At 64.5% G+C, this 17,976-nt stretch overlaps 1 protein-coding gene and 1 long non-coding RNA gene across 3 annotated transcripts; one reads left to right on the forward strand and one right to left on the reverse strand.

Moving 5' to 3' along the window:
- Window positions 1-730: 730 nt before the first annotated feature.
- Window positions 731-5,834, reverse strand: LOC309658344. 2 transcript variants are annotated; one of them, XR_014262199.1, is made up of 4 exons: window positions 5,736-5,834; window positions 4,581-4,669; window positions 2,771-2,928; window positions 731-1,394 (listed from the first exon to the last, which is right to left on the reverse strand). It is a non-coding gene; the product is annotated as an uncharacterized lncRNA (long non-coding RNA). The 2 variants fall into 2 exon arrangements; XR_014262200.1 differs by lacking the exon at window positions 5,736-5,834 and adding an exon at window positions 4,780-4,848.
- Window positions 5,354-16,126, forward strand: KLF16 (KLF transcription factor 16). Its single transcript, XM_082456777.1, has 2 exons — window positions 5,354-5,958; window positions 13,784-16,126. Exons 1-2 carry the CDS (start codon window positions 5,502-5,504, stop codon window positions 14,083-14,085), a joined length of 759 nt encoding a protein of 252 aa, XP_082312903.1. The 5' UTR covers window positions 5,354-5,501; the 3' UTR covers window positions 14,086-16,126.
- Window positions 16,127-17,976: the final 1,850 nt, after the last annotated feature.

Below are 17,976 nucleotides of genomic sequence, written 5' to 3' on the forward strand. Positions count from 1 at the left end.
CCAGCAGGGCACGGGGAGGCCAGGCCCACGGGTGGCCCCCACTGCAGCTGGCCATCTGAAACTTGCCTCCGGAAGCCCCTGCTTTCCAGGGGTCGGTCCCGGGCCAGCAAGGAATGGAAGATGAGAAGGGGCCCTGGGGAGGGAATTCACACGGCTCAGGCCAGACCCGCCCCCTCCCGCTCCTAGAGAAGGGACGGGTTGCGGGGGCGGGCGGGCTGGGTCTCTCCCCAGCAGCTGGGAGCAGGGACCTGGCACCTCCTGTGGGGGAAGATAGCCACATGCCCACTGCCCGGCTAGGCCTGGGCTGGGGCCTTCTGCACTTCCTACGTGTGACCAACCCCTAGGACCACGGTGAGTAATCTGAGTAATCTGACACACGTTAGAAATAAACACGGATGGGGACTTCCCTGGTGGCGCAGTGGTTAAGAATCCGGCTGCTAATGCAGGGGACATGGGTTTGAGCCCTGATCTGGGAAGATCCCACATGCCACGGAGCAACCAAGCCCGTGTGTCACCACTACTGAGCCTGTGCTCGAGAGCCTGCGAGCCACAACTACTGAGCCCGTGTGCCTAGAGCCCATGCTCTGCAATAAGAGGAGCCACTGCAGTGAGAAGCCCGCGCACCGCAACGAAGAGTAGCCCCCGCTTGCCGCAACTAGAGAAAGCCCACGCGCAGCAACGAAGACCCAATGCAGCCAAAAAAAAAAAAGAAGAAATAAACACGGATGGGTTACAGAGGAGAAGGCAAATCATGCATGAATCTTAAAAAATGCTCTGTTGTCAAAGTACAACATCCTGCTGGAACGTCCGCTCCACGAGGGGTGGGGGCTTTTGTCCTCTGAGAGCTGCAAGCAGGACCCACATGGAGAGGCTGGGGGTCACACCCACAAATGTCCAATGCCAGGCAGGTGGTAAAAACGGGTGCACCTGCCTGCCCAGCCTGACGCTCTGAGGAGCTGAACCACCCGCCCCTAGCCCCCCACCCCACATCCCCTTCCTCTTCGTGCGTCTCCAGGCCCCTGCAGAGGTGACCGCTGTGGACGGGCTGGCAGAGGCCACTGTGCACTAAAAGGCTGCAGAGACAGGTGGAAACACCGAGAGTTCACAGCGTGAAGGGGCTGTGGCTTCCGGTGAGCTCGAGCTCGCAGCTGACCCTGTGTCTTGGCCCTCCCATAGCCTCGTGCTCCGTGACACAGTGACCGACACAGGCTGGTCCACCTGTTCTCCTCTTATCCCATTACAACAGTGCAGCCATACACAGACGTTTCTGTTTCCTTAAGAATATTTTCTGGGGGACTTCCCTGGCAGTCCAGTGGTTAAGACTCCGCACTCCCAATGCAGGGGGCATGGGTTCGATCCCTGGTCAGGGAACTAAGATCCCGCACGGTGCACGGCTTTAAAAAAGAAAAAGAAAATATTTTTTGTGTACCTTTGCAGGAGTGGAATTGCTGGGTCACAAAGTACCACATTTACGGCTGTGACAGCTCTGTACACAGGTGTGAGAATGTAGAACTCCTCCTGGTGCCTGCGATGTGGGCTGCTAGCGTCCACTCCTCGTGTTTAATTTCAAATGTTCACCTCGGATTAGTTTGGGGTTTACAGGAGAGCTGTCATGCCTACCCTTCCCCCAGCGCCCCTCGTGGGAGGGTCTTGTGAAAACCAAGGACTAACTTGTGTACCTGCCCATTCGCACACTCCAGACTTTTTTCCCATCTCTGCAGTTTTCCCACTAACGTCCTGTTCTGTTCCAGGGTCCGACCCGGCAGCCCACATGGCCTTCAGTCATCATGTCTCCTTACCCTCTTAAAATCTGTGACGCTCCTGCAGTCTTTCCTGGTTTTTCATGACCTTGACAGTTTGGGGACCAGTCGGGAATTTCTGTAAAATATCCCCTAATCTGGGCCTTTCTGAGGTTTTCTCGTGATCAGACCAGGGCTATGGGTATAGGGAAGAACACCCAGAAGTGAGGTGCCCTTCTCATCACATCCCACTGGGGATTGCTGACACCCTGAAACGACCTTGACCTCCTGGCTAAGGTGGGGTCCCCAGGTTTCCCCACAAGCAGGTTACTGTCCTCAGCCCACACCAAAGCGGGGGAGTTATTTAGAAGATAACTTCTCAGGGACTTTACCGGCAGTCCAGTGGTTAGGACTCCGTGCTTTCACTGCCAGGGGCCCAGGTTTGATCCCTGGTCGGGGAACCAAGATCCTGCAAGCCACATGGCATGTCCAAAACAAAAAGAAAAACAAAAACTTTTCATACAGAAAAGTATGAAAGGAAAGGGCCCATGGCCCATAATGGCACTGCCTAGATATCTACTGACATTTAAAGAAAATAAAATAAATACACATGGATTAAAAAAAAGGTTGAACTATACAGAAAGTACTATTAAAACAAAAAGTAAAGGCTTCACTGTCTTTAAAAAAAAAAGCTATGGTCCTTCCAGAATGTCTATACATACAGACACACAGACATACACGCAGGTACACGAGCCTAGATTCCCACCCTGACCTGTCGGGGCCCCAGGGCATCCATGTTTCCGATGCGCTCCACTTTATATTGCCTTCCCCTCACTGGCAGCTGGGAGACTTGCCCTCTGAGCCCCCTTCCCTTCCACACCTCCCTGTGTCTGCTCCTACCCAGCTCGGCTCCGTGGGTCTTGTGGTCTGGCGAGAGCCCCCCTGAACCCCCTGGTGCCAGAAGGGAAGGCTAGAGATGGGCCCCCATCTACAGGTGAGGAAACTGAGGTCTGGAGAAAGAAGGGACTGACCTCTGTGTGGGTGCCCCGGCCAGGACAGAAGCTCAGGCCCCCAAACCCTCTGCTGCCTCCTAGCTCTTGCATGTGGGCCAGCCACTTCAGGCCTCTTCTGGGGCCTCTCCCAGCCTTGATGTCTTCATCTATGAAATGGGGTGACAACTCCTGAAGGGCTGTAGTGAGGATAGGGTGACAAAACATAAGGCAGAGGTGAGCATGGGGTCAGGGTGGGGCAGGGGGTGTCATCAGGGGTCACCCAGGCATCCCCGGGGGCCTGGGGTGTGAACAGAAACACTGTGGGTGGAGTGTGGTCCCCCGCCTAGGGTCTCCTGCCTGCACAAGTGGTCCGTGGAAGAAAGCCACAGGTCCAAGACCCTGATTATCCGTGGGAGCTAGTGCACACCTGGGGTTCTGAGAAAATGGTTTGTCTGGGGCCGTGAGATCTGTCAGGCACAGCCAGGACGGCAGTCCTAAGCTCTGCTTTGCCACGGTCCACTCCCCCCTTGCCTGTGGGAAGAAGGGCCCCCTTCAGTTATCGCCCCATTTTCCCGTGGCTGCCCCCTTGAACTACAGGCCCCAGGGGGAGCCATCTTTGGGATGCTACCCCCACTTCTTCCACTTGTCAGGCCTGTGTCCATCCCCTGTGCCACTATCTTGAGTCCCAGCTGCCTTGCCCTAGACTCTGAGCCCCTGGAGGGCAAAGCCACTGGGGAGATCTTGCTCTGGGCCCTATAAACATCAGTGGAAGGAATGAACAAAGGGTCCCGGCCTCTTTCTTGTCCTGCTTCTTCCCCACGTGCTGGGGTGAGCTGCGGCCTATGGGGGCAGCCCGCAAAGCACTTCCTGCCTTGTCTGGACTTGGGAGAGGCCAGGCAGAGGGACTTGGGGAAGACCTGAGGGTGGGTGTACTGAGATGGTGGAGGGTGGGGGCCTGCCCAGGTGGGCCACCCTCCTAGACTTTCAAAGGCACAGGAGGCCCCAACCAGCAGGAATGCTGACAGCCGGTGCCCACCAAGTGCCCACCTGGAGTGGGAGTGGGCTCATCTGTTAAAGGAAGAAACGGCATCTCCTCTCTGAAGCCTGAAGTCATTGCGTCAGTGCCCCTCTCCTCTCCCTCCCTCTGTCCACCCTTGTGCAAGGGCGGGCCCCCAGAGGGGGCTGGCACAAGCTGGCACCACCAAGGATGGTCGGGCCTAGACCAGGGGGACGCATGGGGCAGAGGCCAGCCTGGGGCCAGAGGGGCGGAGCCAGGCCTTGTCAGCTAGCGCGCGGAGCGGGTACGTGTTGCAGGTGGCCAGGGTGAGTATTCAGTCCGGGGATGGGGTCTGGGCCAGAGCCCCCGGCCTCTGTCCACACCCAGCTCAAGACAAGAACCCGTGCAGGAAGGCCCCCTGGAGGCCGCTCCTGCCACTGCACGGTCCCCGTGGCCTGCCTAGGAAGGGGCGGGGGCGTGGTCGCAATGGAGGGGACCACCCCATCGCCCCACTTCCCCGCGCCCGCTGCTTCAGACCTGCGGGTTGGGCGGACCCCGGGCATCTGCGTTCCTGGCGTAATCGACGACATTAAACAACTTGGCCAGGACGTCCTCAAGGGCTTGCCGAGGCCCCACTTTCCCCGTCTGCGCCCCAAATTTCCCTGACTGGCGCCGGTAGCGATGTTCCCGACCCCCTTGTCCTGGAGGGGCCGGCCCACTCTTCCTCCCCAAAGCACCCCGAGCCCCGCCCTTTGTGACCCCAGCCCTCCTCACTCCCGAATGGGGCAAAAAAAGAGGAACGAGCGCACGTTAGCTCGACCCTGCCAGGCGGGGAGTCCTCCCCTCCCCTACCTAGCTGCGGGTCTCCGGGAGCGGCGAGGGGGACCCCATGAAAGCGGGCGAGTGAAGGCAGGGGGCGCGCGGTCGAGCAGGGTCACAAACTGGGGAGGAGAAGAGGGGGAAGGGTCGCGCACGTGGCCGGGGGGCGGGGCTAACCGCTTCCGCACCCCCACCGGGCCACGTGGGGAACGGACCCCTCCCCCATCTTGACCTGGGGCGCGCCCGGGCCGGGGTGGAAGCGTCCGAGGAAGGGGCGGGCCGCCGCCGGCCGCGCGCCTCAGCGTGGGGTGGGCGAGCCCGCGGGGAGGCGGGGCGCGCGCCGAGCAGGGAGGGGCGCGCCCTGGGAGGCGGGGCCTTCCGAGGAGGGAGGGGCGTGCTGGGACGGGGCGGGGCGCGCTCCGGAGGCGAGACCGTAGCGGGGACCAGGCGGAGCTTCCTGGTGTGAGGATAGGGTGGTCGGGGAAGCGGACCAGGGGTGGCCGCAGGGGGAGGGGAGGGCCAGAGGGGGCTGGCTCCCCGGCCTGGCGCCCCGCGTGGGTAAGGAGCGCTCGGAGAAGAAGGGGAGGCGTACTCTGCTGCCAGAGTAGGCGCGCCAGGGGGCGGCTCCTTCGGCCCGGCCCCGCCCCCGGCGGCCGCGCGCAGCGGGCAGGGTGGTGGAGGGCGCGCCGGGCGGGGGGCGTGGCCGCGCGCCCCGAGGGGGCGTCCTCCGGGCGGGGCGGGCCGCGGCCGCCCCCGCGGGCTCCGGTGCGTCAGGGCGCGTCAGGCGGGGCGGGGCAGGCCGAGCGCGGGCGGCGGCGGCGGCGGCGCGCGCCGGCCTCCTCCTCCTCCTCCTCCTCCGCCTCCCGCACTCAAGCAGCCGCCGCCGGCCGGACGGGCGCCGCTCCCGCCGCCTCCGCTCCGCCCGCTCGGCCGCGCCGCCCGCCCCTGCCTGGCATGTCGGCAGCCGTGGCGTGCGTGGATTACTTCGCCGCCGACGTGCTCATGGCCATCTCCTCAGGCGCCGTGGTGCACCGCGGGCGACCGGGCCCCGAGGGCGCGGGCCCGGCCGCTGGCCTGGATGTGCGCGCGCCGCGCCGCGAGGCCGCCCCGCCCGGGCCCCCGGGGCCGCCGCCGCCGGCCCCCGCCGTCCCGGGCCCAGGCCCGGGCGCCGCCGCCGCCGCACCCCACCTGCTGGCCGCCAGCATCCTGGCCGACCTGCGCGGCGGGCCCGGCGCCGCTCCGGGGGGCGCCTCGCCCGCCTCCTCTTCTTCGGCCGCCTCGTCCCCGTCCTCCGGCCGCGCCCCCGGCGCCGCGCCCGCCGCCGCCAAGAGCCACCGCTGTCCCTTCCCGGGCTGCGCCAAGGCGTACTACAAGTCCTCCCACCTCAAGTCGCACCTGCGGACGCACACAGGTGAGTCTGGCCGCGCGCCCGGCCCGCGCGAGGGCGGCCTCCCGCGCTCCCCACCCCCCGCCGGGACCCCGAAACTGCGTGGCGCGTCGGGGGCGGAGAGGGGGGCGCGCCCGGGCCGCCGCCGCGCCGGCCGGGAGGGCGGGGCCTTGGTGGGTGGGGCGCGCGCGGGGGGCGTGGCGGCCACGCGGTCGGGCGGCGAGCGGATGGCGGGCGCCGAGGTAGCGGCAGGGGCTCGCGGGGCGCGCGTCGCGGCGGGGTCCGCGGGCGGGATCGGGGCTCCCGGGCAGTCTCTTTCGCTCTCGGCCTTGTTTCTCTTTTATTTTCCGTTGGTTTCGGATCTGGTTGGTGGGCATTATGGTCTGAGCGTCCAATTCTGAGGTTCTCGTTCTCTCTCCTGCCTTGGTTTCCTTCTCTGTAGAAAGGCAGGAGGAACCGCGCGCTGCCTCCGAGGTGGCCGCGAGGATTCACCCCAGAGAGCGGCGGAGCGCCTGGTGCGGAGCCAGGTTGGGGGGTGCCCGGCACGTTTTCTCTTCCTTTATATGTATTTTAATAAGGCGGAAGGCAGGGCTGGGAGTGCGGGTTAGGGTTTGAGTCTGGGGAGGAGGGGGACCCCAGAGGATGTCACGTCCTCAGTGCGTTTCGCAGCTTCCTGGGTCCCCCCCACGCCCCCGCCTGCAGCGGGAGCCTGGAAGGCTTGGGGGCGGGGGAGGGTTCCGCGCGACACTGTCACGTCTCACAGCCCAGCCGGGGGTGGGGTTGGGCCGCTAGGGAGCCGGAGGCAGGGGGCTCTGGCCACCCTTTTACTCTGTCACCTCCTCTTTTTCCTCCTGTGGGTCTCTCCAGTCCTCCCCACGGAGTCCCACCCTCAACCCTGAGTATTTTCTCTTGGGCTGGGGGTCTGGGGATGGTGGGCCTTTGTCACCAGCCTGAGTTTGAACATTGGAGGTTTTCCTTCTGTTGGGAAGGGCAGGGGAGCTGGGTGGGAGTGCACTTGGACTTGGTGGTTCTGTCCGTTTCTAACGCATTACGTACCGCCTCCGGGCTGCCTTCTCCTGAGGGCCGTTATGGGGGTCACGTCGGGCAATAGGGTGCATCAGCTTGGCTCAGTGGACACGCTTCCACTGTAGGAACACGTGGAGCGGGTGCATGGAAGAGGGGTTGGACCTAGCGTTGTGGCAGAGACATGGATGGTGTGAACCCTGAGAGTGGCTCAGACCCCCTAGTGCTCTAGTTTGGTTTTTTCCACATTCTGTTCGAGTCTCTGGGTCTGGTGAAGGGGGTGGCCACCTCCCTTCCCACTGTGGCTTTGTAGGGACACTTCCCCAGGGTATCCTGGGATCCTTGAGTACCCACGTGGGCCCCCAGGCAGTACTGGCTGCCCCCCTAAGCCTTTGGGGGAGCAAGGACTCCTTGTCGAGGGCCTGGATGTCAGTATTACCATTCTGGTTTTAAAGAGAAAGTGAGGCCCAGGGGACTGAGTTGAGGTGTCCCAGTGATGGGTGGGGGAGGGCAGGGTGCTATCCCCCCATGCCTTGCCCCCTGGATAATAATGGTGCTGGGCCCTGGGGTGGGGGGGGTGCTGCTCCTAAGAGTGAAAGTCGTGCACCCAGGCACCTTTGGTTCCGGTTTTGGAGGGTTTGGGGCACCTTCGTGCTCAGTGATTGCTAATTCAGCATCTGTCTAGTGTTCAGGACCACCAAACCCTACCCAGGGTCTGTGTCAAGGCCTTTGGGTTTTTCCAGCCCCCAGGGGAGGGGGCAGCTGTTTTTATGCCTGTTTTGGGGTGGGGAAGCCATGTTTGTCTTGGACCTCTTGTTGCTCACTGCTGGGGGCAGGCCTGGGGAGTGATCTGATGAGGAGCTTTAATTAGATGATGGCTGTCTGCTGCGCCGTTGTCCCCCGAGGGCCTTTGGGAGGGAGTCCCGTTCCACCCGCCTCTGCCTGATGACCGCTCTCCTCTCTGTAAAGTAAAGAGAGCTCCCATCCTGGCCTGGCCCCATTTTACAGATGAGCAAGCAGGCCCAGCAGGAGCCAGGCGAGTTGAGTGTGGCGTCTCATCATCCCTGCTCCATTTGGCACAGAGGCTTGGGGTGGGGAGACCAAGAGGGGCGATGGGGTCTTTCACAGGGCCACCCAGCTGTGGGGGAGCGGGGACGGCTGTCCTCCGGTCCCCTGTGTCTGGCCCGCAGCCCCTGGCCCAGAAGGAGCTCTCCTGCCTCCAGTGTGGGGCAGGGAAGGACTGGGAAGCTGCAGGAGATGTTGACGCGGTTGCCGTGGATACCGAGAGGGAGAGGGAGAGGGAGGGAGGTGGGGCGGGGGCGGAGAGGCTGGCAATCTACTCCTCGCTCTCCCAACCTCCCTCGTCTCCGGACTGCTCCCCTGCCCCAGAGCCCCCAGTGTCCAGCACCTCTGGGGGGCTCAGGCCCCCTCCCCGCAAGGAGCTGAGATCTGGAAGTGGGGCTGTTAGTCTAGGGTCTCCTCTTCGGCCCTGCTGACTTCGGGGCTGGCTCATTGTCTGTGTGGGGCGTCCTGGCTACTGTAGGGTGTTGAGCAGCCTCCCTGGCCCCCACCTGGAGCACCCCCCGTTGTGACAATGACAAATGTTCTCAGACGTCATCCAGTGTCCCCTGGGCGTTGCGGCAATACCTCCAGCTGAGACCCCCTGTAAAACCCTGTCTGCTTGAGCCTGAGCAAGAGTAGCTGAGCCTTTACAGTGTGTGAGAGGCACTGTGGGGATGACCCAGTCCCCGTCCCCCGGGACTCCTGGAACACTGGGGGGACAGTGAAAGCAGCGGTGATGGAGGAAAAGGCTTCCTGGAGGAAGAGGCCTCTGAGCGACACCACGGAGTCAGATGCAGCAGGGAAGGGTGTGTCCCAGGGGAGGGGACGGCACCCTGGCTGCAGGGGGTGGGGGCAGGGGCCCTGGGGCGTGGATTTGGAAGGCTGTGGTGGGAGGTGGGGAGGGGGCAGAGTAGGTAAGTGTGCCCTTTAATCCCAAGGGCAGGGCGGGGGTGGGGGGGGCAAGCCCGGCTCTGCAGAGGAAAATCCGTTTATGGGGAAGGGATTAGGATCCAGCAGAGGGATCGAGGAGGGGGGCCGCTGTGTGGGAGGGAGAGCGGGGGGCCACCGCAGGAATTGGGTGGGAGGGACAAGGCCCAGGACTTGGGGGACAAGAGGCAGCTAGGGCGACCGCTGTTTGCCGAGCAGCCTAAGGAGGGGGGTGAGTGGTGGTGGCATTCTTTGCTGAACAGGCCCCCAGGAGGAGAGGCAGATGGGGAAACTGAGGCCCAGAGGGGAAGTAGCCACCGCACCCCCCAGGGCTGTCTGAGTCAGCAGACCCCCACCTCCACCCCTCGCAGAGCTGTGAGCGCCCCTAGCGCACCAGGTGGGGCGCAGGAGACTGGTGGCTTATCTGGGGGGCCAGAATGGGGCAGTGCCAGGGCACGGGGTGGGGTGCGAGTGCCCAGGACTGCCTGCCCCCCAGGCCCCTCCTCCCGCAGCAGGGTGCAGCGAGCAGCTGGGACTGCTCACAGTGTCGGCGCCCCCACCTTGCAAGGGGTGATAACCACCCCCCACCCAGGCTCCCTGATAAAGGTGGCCCAGATGGCCCGGGAGTTGGCACACGATACCAGCCTGAGGAGCTGGCCTCCCGGGGAGGGAGGGGCGCCACCCTCACCCAGTCCCGTTTCCAGAACAGCGGGGCTCCGGAACACACATGCTCTGGGGGGCCTGAACACACAGGCACTGAGTAGGCCATCACCCCCGATGCTGAAGATGCCGGTCCGGGTGGGGCAGCAAAGCCAGGGCAGCCTGGGTTCCCCAGGAGGGAGGAGAGGTGTGGGGTGGCAGGTGGCCCGCTTTTTATGTAAACGGGGGTAGTGGTGGCTCCTACCTGGGGGGGTGGGGAGGTAAACCAGATGACGCACCAGCAAGCTAGCTGGTTAGCTGCTGCTGGAGCTGTAGCAACCTGAGTGCCATTCTCGGGGCTTGTAGACGCTTTCCACGCATGTGTTAAGCACCCACGGTGTGCCAGGCCTGTGCTGTCAGCTTTATGGTCAAGTGGGGGGCACATATACCCAGGAGAGACTGAGCATAAGCGTAAGAAAGCCGAGAACGGGGTCAGTGGGGGGGTACCCCAGCGGGATAAGGAGAGTCTGCTCTGAAGGGTGACGTTAGCACAGAGAAGGGACGAAGTGATGGGGGAGAGGTTCCAGGCGATGCGTGAGGAGCAGCTACCGGGGCTGCAGAGAAGCGAGGCCACAGTAAAGACTTCAGCTTCGACTCTGAGCCAGGGAGCAGAGCACAGACTGGGCGGCCCAGGCACCCGCCGATGGGCTGCCGCCCCACTCCCGGCCTGAGCCGGGGGCTGGAGCCACGAAGAGCCAGGGGGGGTTTGGACACATTTTGAAAGGGGCTCTGATGGGATTTGCTGCCAGGTACCACGTGGGGAGGTGAGAGTCTGGGAGACCTCTGCCTATGGTTTTTGGTGGCAACCGCAGAGCAATTGAAATGGAAAACCTACAGGAGGGGCGGGGACAGGGAGAGAGATGGGGGTGGCTAAGATCACAGAGCAGATGAACTTCGCACGGGTTGGTCTTTGTTAAAGCCATCAGGATGGCCAGCCGCACGGGGACCCTGTGCTCTGCCCCCCGGACCTCACCATCAATTTTCAATCCTTTTGGCTGTATGTCCGTACTGTCCTTCGCGGCCTGCTCAGGCCTATTTCCTTTGGGAAGCCCCCTGCCCCCCCACATGCTGCAGTCCCAGCCTTCTCCAGCTCTCCTGGGATGCTACCTTACCTGGGCCCCTCCCCCGGTGCAGTTCACCTGGTAGGTGGCCATTTGCGCAAGGGTTGGCTGCGGGCCACACACACCCCCCTTAGGTTAGTCATGACCTCAGGAGGTCACAGTGAAGGTCCCCTGTCAGACCCTTGGCCCCCAGCCCCAGACCAGGGAGGTGGGGCACTGTCCCCCGTGAAGGCCGAGCACACTGAGCCAGGCCTGGCGCACGGTTGCCAGGACCTCCTTTCCGGCCGTCCTGAGCTCACCCCTAGTCCCAGCCCAAGTCAGAGAGTCAAGTCCACCGCAGCCCCGCCCACCGCATCCTCCTCCGGCACCCAGGTGGACTCAGCAGACAGGCGGCCGCACCCGGCATGCCGGCTCTGAGCCTCTGAATGTTACCCTCCTTCCCGACCAGAGGACTGAGAGGGTGGCAGGTCCTGGCATCCTGCAGGCATCCGCCCGACGTTGTGGGGAGGGAAGCCTGCGCGCCCCGGGCCCCGCCACCCACGTGTGCACGTGCGCTGCGCTACCCAGCAACCGGGCGTGGGGCGGGGTTGGCAGGCGGCCAGCCGGTGAGGCGACCCCCGGCCCCGGCGGGAGTGGGACCACGTGAGCGAGGCCGGCTGGGGCTGCGGATGTCCCTGCCGCCGCCAAGCTACGTGCGGCAGCTGTGTTCTCGGCGGCTGCAGGCGTCTGGCCCCTGCGGGCACTGGCACCGCTCTTGCAACCTGCTGGTGGCAAAGTAGAGCTGCGGGACGGAGGGAGGGGAGGGCAGGGCGGGAGGCGGGCCCCGCTGCCCTAAATGGGGAAGTGAGCCAACTGCGGGGCGCACCCGCGGTGGGCTGGCCCCCCTGTCCCCCACCTTCTCCCCGCCTGCGTCCTGCAAGATGGCGACAGGGCCGCATACCCCTCGGAGGGGCGTCGCTCCCCCAGGCCCCCGTTTGCTTGGAAGCCAGCAGCCCCGCCCCCAGACTTCGGCCCTCGGGACCTGTCGGTTCCAAGTGGGGTGGGGTGGGGTGTCCCTTCTGGGGCTGTTTTGAGCCCCGTGAGTCTATGGAGGACGTCCCCGCTGGGGCCCCTCCCCCAGCGGCTGCGGACTCTGCCTGCTGGATTGTTCCAGGGGAAGCATGGGGTGTGGGGGGTGGGACAGCCCCAGGGATTTGGGGCCACCTGTGGTCTTGGACAGTTGCTCTCCACGAGCACCACGATTGTGGCCTGTGACCCCTGGGGGAGGTGGCACCAGCGCGTCTGGGTCCCCAGCCTCCTGGGGCCTGCCCTCCCCCAGCCGTGAGTATAACCGACAGGTATCCCACAAGAAACTTTCTGGGGGAGGCTGCTGGGCTTTGACCCCCCCCTTTTCTGCCTCGCTGGTGGCTGGTGGTGTCCGAGTGCGACCAGGAGGAAGGGGTGGGGGAGGGGAGGTTTTAGTGCCGCTCTCTCCTGGGCAGCCCCTCTGAAGTCCACTGGTGCCCCTCAGTGGTTCGCGATCCCTTCCCCCTCCCAGCCCTCTCCCCAGGGCGGGCCTTGAGCTTCCAGAGCAGAGATGTCACTGGGTCACCCTGAGAATGCAGGTTCCCCCACCCCACGGCTGCGGGTCTGTCCCATGGCCCCCACCGCCGGCTCCTGGTCAGCTGTGCACGCCCCCACTAGGGTGCTGCTTTGGGGGTGCTTCTCTGATCCTCGGCTGAGGACACCCTTCAGTCTGTCTCCCTCAGCACCTCCCCCACCGAAGGGCGTGTTTCCTGAGGCAGGGTCAACCTGGGTCACCGCAGTCCCCAGTGCTCGGTGTGGGCCTCCCAGTGTGTAACTTACCCTGACCCCACTGTGGCTCCCCCTCCTGCCCCCCAGCTGGCCTCCCCCTCTTCCTCTGCTGGGTTCCGTCCAGTGCCACGAGGGGCGACCCTGCCCACGTGTCCACACTCTATCCACCCCCAACACACCCTGCAAACCCCCTGGGCATTGGGCGACACAACGCCTGGGGATTCCAGGGTCCCAGGTACCCGGCGCTGGGTCCAGAAGGGTGCAAACTCTTGGGTGCTTCACGGCCCCTGGGCCTGGGGCGTGGCGGGGGTCCCCCCGGGTCGGCTGGGGACACGCTGACAACACACACGGTTGATGAGGGGGGATCGGGCGACCCTGTTCCGGGGCAGAGACCCCCCAAGGGATGGGCGGGTGGGGACTGGCAGGCGGGATGGCGGCGCCCGCAGGGGCAGGATGGGCGAGGCCGGCCTGGCGGTGGGAGGGGTCTGCGGAGGAAGTTGCCGGTGGCGGCCCGCCCCTCCCCTCGCCTTTGCTCCGCTGGGGCGGGGCGAGTCCTGGGCTGCCTCGGGCTCCGCCCCTTCCCGCACCGCACCCAGGGGCTGTCCCCGCCTCGCCTTGTGTCACTCCGCACCCTGCGAGTGCGGCCCCCGGGTTGGCCGGGGTTGGGAGTCCCTTCACATGTCCCTCTGCTCGTAGGGGGGCCACGAGGGTCAGCGGTGGCGTCAGGCACGGGAAGCTGCCCAGACGGTGCCCCCCACCGGGTGGTCATTTCCAAAAGGAAGGGGCTTGACTGGGATCGCGAGCACCTTGGAGCCCCCAGAATGCCCCCACAGGAAGGGCAGAAGGGAGTTTCGCGGGGGTGGGGACGGCAGGACCCGTTTGCATAAGAAGCCTCTCCGAAAACTCGACGTGCGTTCGGAGCGGACACGTGTGTGCCAAGTACACATGTCACCGAGGTGGCGCCGTCCTGGGGGTGGGGGCGCGCGGGCGCGCGGTCCTGGGAGAACGCGGTCTCTTTAGGTTCTCCTTTCAACTCATGGCAGCTGCTCTCAGTCTGATTACCATTAGTCGTAGAAATAGAGGGGAGAGTATTCACGGGGGTTCGCGAAATGAGTTGGGGCCGTTTTCTTTAAACATTCACGTCCAGAATTCAGCCTCTAGAACGAGGTGGGGAGAGATGAGGCAGATGACGAGGACCCTTGGGGATCTGATGGGACTTCCTCCTCTCACTCTCTGCCCCCACACTGACCGCTGTCTGTCTGTCCTCCGCCTCCTCCGCGCAGGTGAGCGCCCCTTCGCTTGCGACTGGCCGGGCTGCGACAAGAAGTTCGCGCGCTCCGACGAGCTGGCCCGCCACCATCGGACGCACACGGGCGAGAAGCGCTTCCCCTGCCCGCTCTGCTCCAAGCGCTTCACCCGCAGCGACCACCTGACCAAGCACGCGCGCCGCCACCCCGGCTTCCGCCCGGAACTGCTCCGGCGCCCGGGCGCCCGCAGCACCTCGCCCAGCGACTCGCTGCCCTGCAGCCTGGCGGGCAGCCCCGCGCCCAGCCCGGTGCCCAGCCCGGCCCCCGCCGGCCTGTAGAGCCCCAGTCCAGCCGCCCTGAGCGCGCCCCCGCTGGGCCTGGGCATGGAGCACCAGCAACACGCCTACTGTCCCGGCCCGGGGCGGGGAACGGACTGACCGCCAGCCCGGCCCCTTCCAGTGTCCCCCTGAGGGCCCCCAAGATGCCCTTGCCCCCTCGAGAAAGCAAGGAGGGGTCTGAGACTGGACCGGGGTCATCCAGGCCTTGGAGTTTGCTCTCGGGAGGGGTAGTGGCCCCGTGTCTGTATATAGCCATGATCGTTAACTCTCTTCCCAGCTGTTAAACAGGGACCCTGGGTGGGTGGCCAGGAGGCGTCCCCCTTCCCCCTTCGCCACCTCCCTGCTTTGAGGGACGTGTGGGCCTTGGGGGGAGGTGGCCCAGGAAAGGCACCCCCTAACCGGTGTTCACACTTGGTCCCCAGGTCCCTCTGTCCACGTTGGGATGAAGTATGCAAAGAGCCATAGGTGAACCAGGGGTTACCGCGGGCTGCCTCGTGTCCCCCCATCCCCCGCCCCGGGAGCCCCTCACCCCGCCGAAAGCCATTGGAGACGTTCAGGGAAACGGGGTGTGGCCCGGCCGCCCCCATTCGGGTACTCAATCTCAGGTGTCCACAGGTTCTGCCCCACTGCTTACGGGAGGGGCCCCTCAGCTCCCCAGCCTCGAGGGCTGGGTGGGTGGGGACGGGGGAGGTTGTAGGGTTTCCATAGGGGTACCGGTTTTGCTTCTGAGACTTGGGGTAGGGAGGGAGAGAAGGGGGGGTTCTTCCAAAGAGCAATTTGACTCACGGTGGGGGCGGGGTGCGTGGCGCGAATATCACGGGATGGGAGTTACTGCAGGCTTATTTATTTTCCTCTGTCTGCTGGCGCGGGGGGCTGCCCTGCCCCTCTGGGTGGGTGTGCGAGTGTGTCAGTGAGAGAGACTGGGGGGAAGCTGGCCCCCAGTTTGGATGGCCGGCTCCCCTCTCCTGAAGGGGAAGAGTCCCCGACTTTGGCCTTGTGCAGTATCACGTGACAATCAATCCCTCCTATTTGGGACCAGGCCGGCCTTCGGGCGAAATGCACCCCTTCCCCGCCCTGCGGATGGGGGTGAGGAGGCCCCGGGCCCTGGCTCCATCCTGCCCCCGGCGTGGCCACTGGACCAGCGGTTGAGGTCCCGCTCACGTGGGCGGGCGGGAAGCGGGAGGGCTGACCCCCGAACCCCCTGGGATAGCTCGATTTTTTTGGACCGGGTAGAATATTTTTTCAGGCGCCAATCTCTTCCTTGATCTGGGCCCCGGTGGGTGGTCTGTTGTCCTCAGGCTTTGTGGGTGTGGGAGGGAGGGTCTGCGTGGTCTGAACTTAGGATGGGGAGGGACAGATGTCATGTCCCCTCCTGGTGTCTTCCCACTGTGGCTGCGGTTGGATTTCATTTTGGACAGAGGGACTGAAGACCCTGGCCCTGGAATGGGAAGGGACCCAGGCTTCCTGTCCCATACCGTGAAAAGGCCTATCCCGCCTTTGGCTGCACGAGGTCTGTGGCACCCCTCTGTGTTCCAGAACCTTCCTGCCTTCCAGTTGGGGGCTGGGGCGTTTGGATGGCACTAGCGTGGACCAGAACCGGCCCTGGCAGGATCCAGGGACAGGTGCCTGGGGTCCTGGGGAGGGGGGCGGGGCTGCGGAGGATCTTCCCGCGGTGGTGAGATGCCTTAGTCCAGGGGGCAGAGGGCGGGCCAGGGCCTTGTTTCCCATTGTGTCTGTCTGGACGCCCCCCTTATTGTCCCAGCCCTGGCCGGTGCATGTCCGCAGTGGGTGGGCTGTGGTCTGAGGACCCAGGGAGCTGAGAACTTGTCCCTGGCCCCCCCCGCCCCCCCCGTATCCAGGGGTCTGGAGGGACCGATGGTCATTGGGATCTGGCTCCAGCCATTTTAGCTGTGACCTTTCGAGGTGTGTGTGTGGGGGTAGGGTCCCAAGGGATTTGTGCTTTCGGGTGACCCCCCCCCCCTTGCCCTGCCTGGCCTCATCCTGGTATTTAATTAATTAAACATGTCTTTTTTAAACCCGATTTCCAGAGCCTGTGTGGTTTTTCCCATCGCTGGTCCGAGCCGGTGGGCCCTCTGAGTTCCTCTGTCCCCCTCGCCAATGGGGTCCCCAGCCTCCTCTTGGGGAAACTGAGGCAGTGGGCTAGTGAATCGGGGGACCTGGTGGCGGTCTTGGCAACGCCCCTCCAGCCCTAAGGCGCGGGGAGGGGGCTGCCCTCTGCGGCGCGTGCTGCAGTCCAGCGGCACCCACGCCTCGCACAGCTGCGCCCCCAGCCCGCCTTCCGGCTCCGTTACCCGGCAACCGAGGCGCGGTGACACGGCGCCCGGGGGCGTCCGCTGCCCGCCCCCTTCCGGAACCGGGGGTGGGGGGAGCCCGCGCTTCTCTAGACTCTAAAGGACTCCCGGGCTCGACAGGGCTCCTCCCCGGAGGTTCCCCTCGACCCTTGCCCGGCTCCTGTGCCCGTCGTCTGGCCGCTCCTGTATCGTACGCCTGCTGTATGCCGGCTCCCAATTGAGAGGGCAAAGGGCCTCGGGAGCGTTGAGAAACTGGTGAGGGCTCTGAACCCCTTAGGAAAAGTGCATCCCAGGTTCCAGCGGTCTCCAGAGCCCGGAAGGCGTGTGGGACTGCGGTGGGGGGAGCGCGGACACTCCCCACGGGTTTCCCCGCTTCCCGCCCCCGAGAAGGCGGCAGACCCGCCATCTGGTGGCCTCCCCTGGTACTGCACCATCGGCTCCGGCCCACCCCTCCCCAGGGTCCTGTCCTTGGGGCCGCCAAGGTCGCCCCAACCTGGGCACGGGGCCCTCGCCTTTACTCGAGGGTGGCCTCCCTCTGGCACTCCCCTTGCTCCCTTTCTCCTGGAATCTGGCCCGAAAGCCCGCAGATCTCGCTCCCTGGACCCCTGTCCCCCTCCAGCTCTGGCAGGCTTCTCTGCTCCTTTGTGGCAGGGTTCCTGGAATGCTGGGTCCATGCGGGCAGCCCCCCACTTTAGTCTCTCTTGGTCGCACTCCCACATGCCCCGGAAACAGCTCGAAGATTCCCCCTCTGCCTCCTGGACGCTTCACTGGCAGGTGGCCTCGGGGACCCCTGGCCCTCCTCCCCAGGTGTGCTGAGGACACCCCCTGGTCCATGCCAGCTGGACCTCACCCTCAACTCCAGGCCCGGGATATTCTTACCCCTGCCCCCAGTCTGCTTTGGTCGGCTCCCCTTCATCACTGCAGCTTCATCTTTCCAGGTGTACAGGCCAAAATCTTTGGGGTCACCCTTGACTCCCCTCTTTGTCTCACCACCCACATCCAGTCCACCCGGAAATCTCCCTAGAGCTCTACCTTCAAAACATATCCAGAATCCACCCACTTCTCCCCCCTCCTCGGCCTCCACCTGGTCCCACCTCATCATGGCCCACCTGGACCAGCGTGGCTTCCCCCGTGGTCCTTGACTCCCACCCTCGCTCCTGACAGTCTGTCCACCCTGTAGTGGCCACAGGGCACCAGTGAGCACCTGCACCAGGTCCAGTCCCTCCTCTGCCCATAAGCCTGCAAGGCTCCTACCTCCCTGGGGGTAAAAGCCCATGTTCTCCCCGTGGCCCACAGGGACCTGCATGACCTGTCCCATCCCCTCCCTGCCCTCCCCTCCTCCCTCTCTCCCCCTTGCTCACTCTGCTCCAGACACATGGACCTTCTAGCTGTTCCTCCAACATGCCAGGCCCGGCCCTGCCCCAGGGTCTTTGCACGGGCTATGCCCTCTTCCTGGAAAGCCCCTCCCCCAGATGCCTGCTTAGCTTCCTCATTCCCTTCCTTAGAACTGCTCAAATCCCACCTTTCCCATAGGACTATGTGAACCACCCCTTGTCCCAGCCCCCTACCCTGTTCTACT

Source organism: Balaenoptera physalus (genome assembly GCF_965194825.1).
Source record: "Balaenoptera physalus genome assembly, chromosome: 3".
NCBI lineage: Eukaryota > Metazoa > Chordata > Mammalia > Artiodactyla > Balaenopteridae > Balaenoptera > Balaenoptera physalus.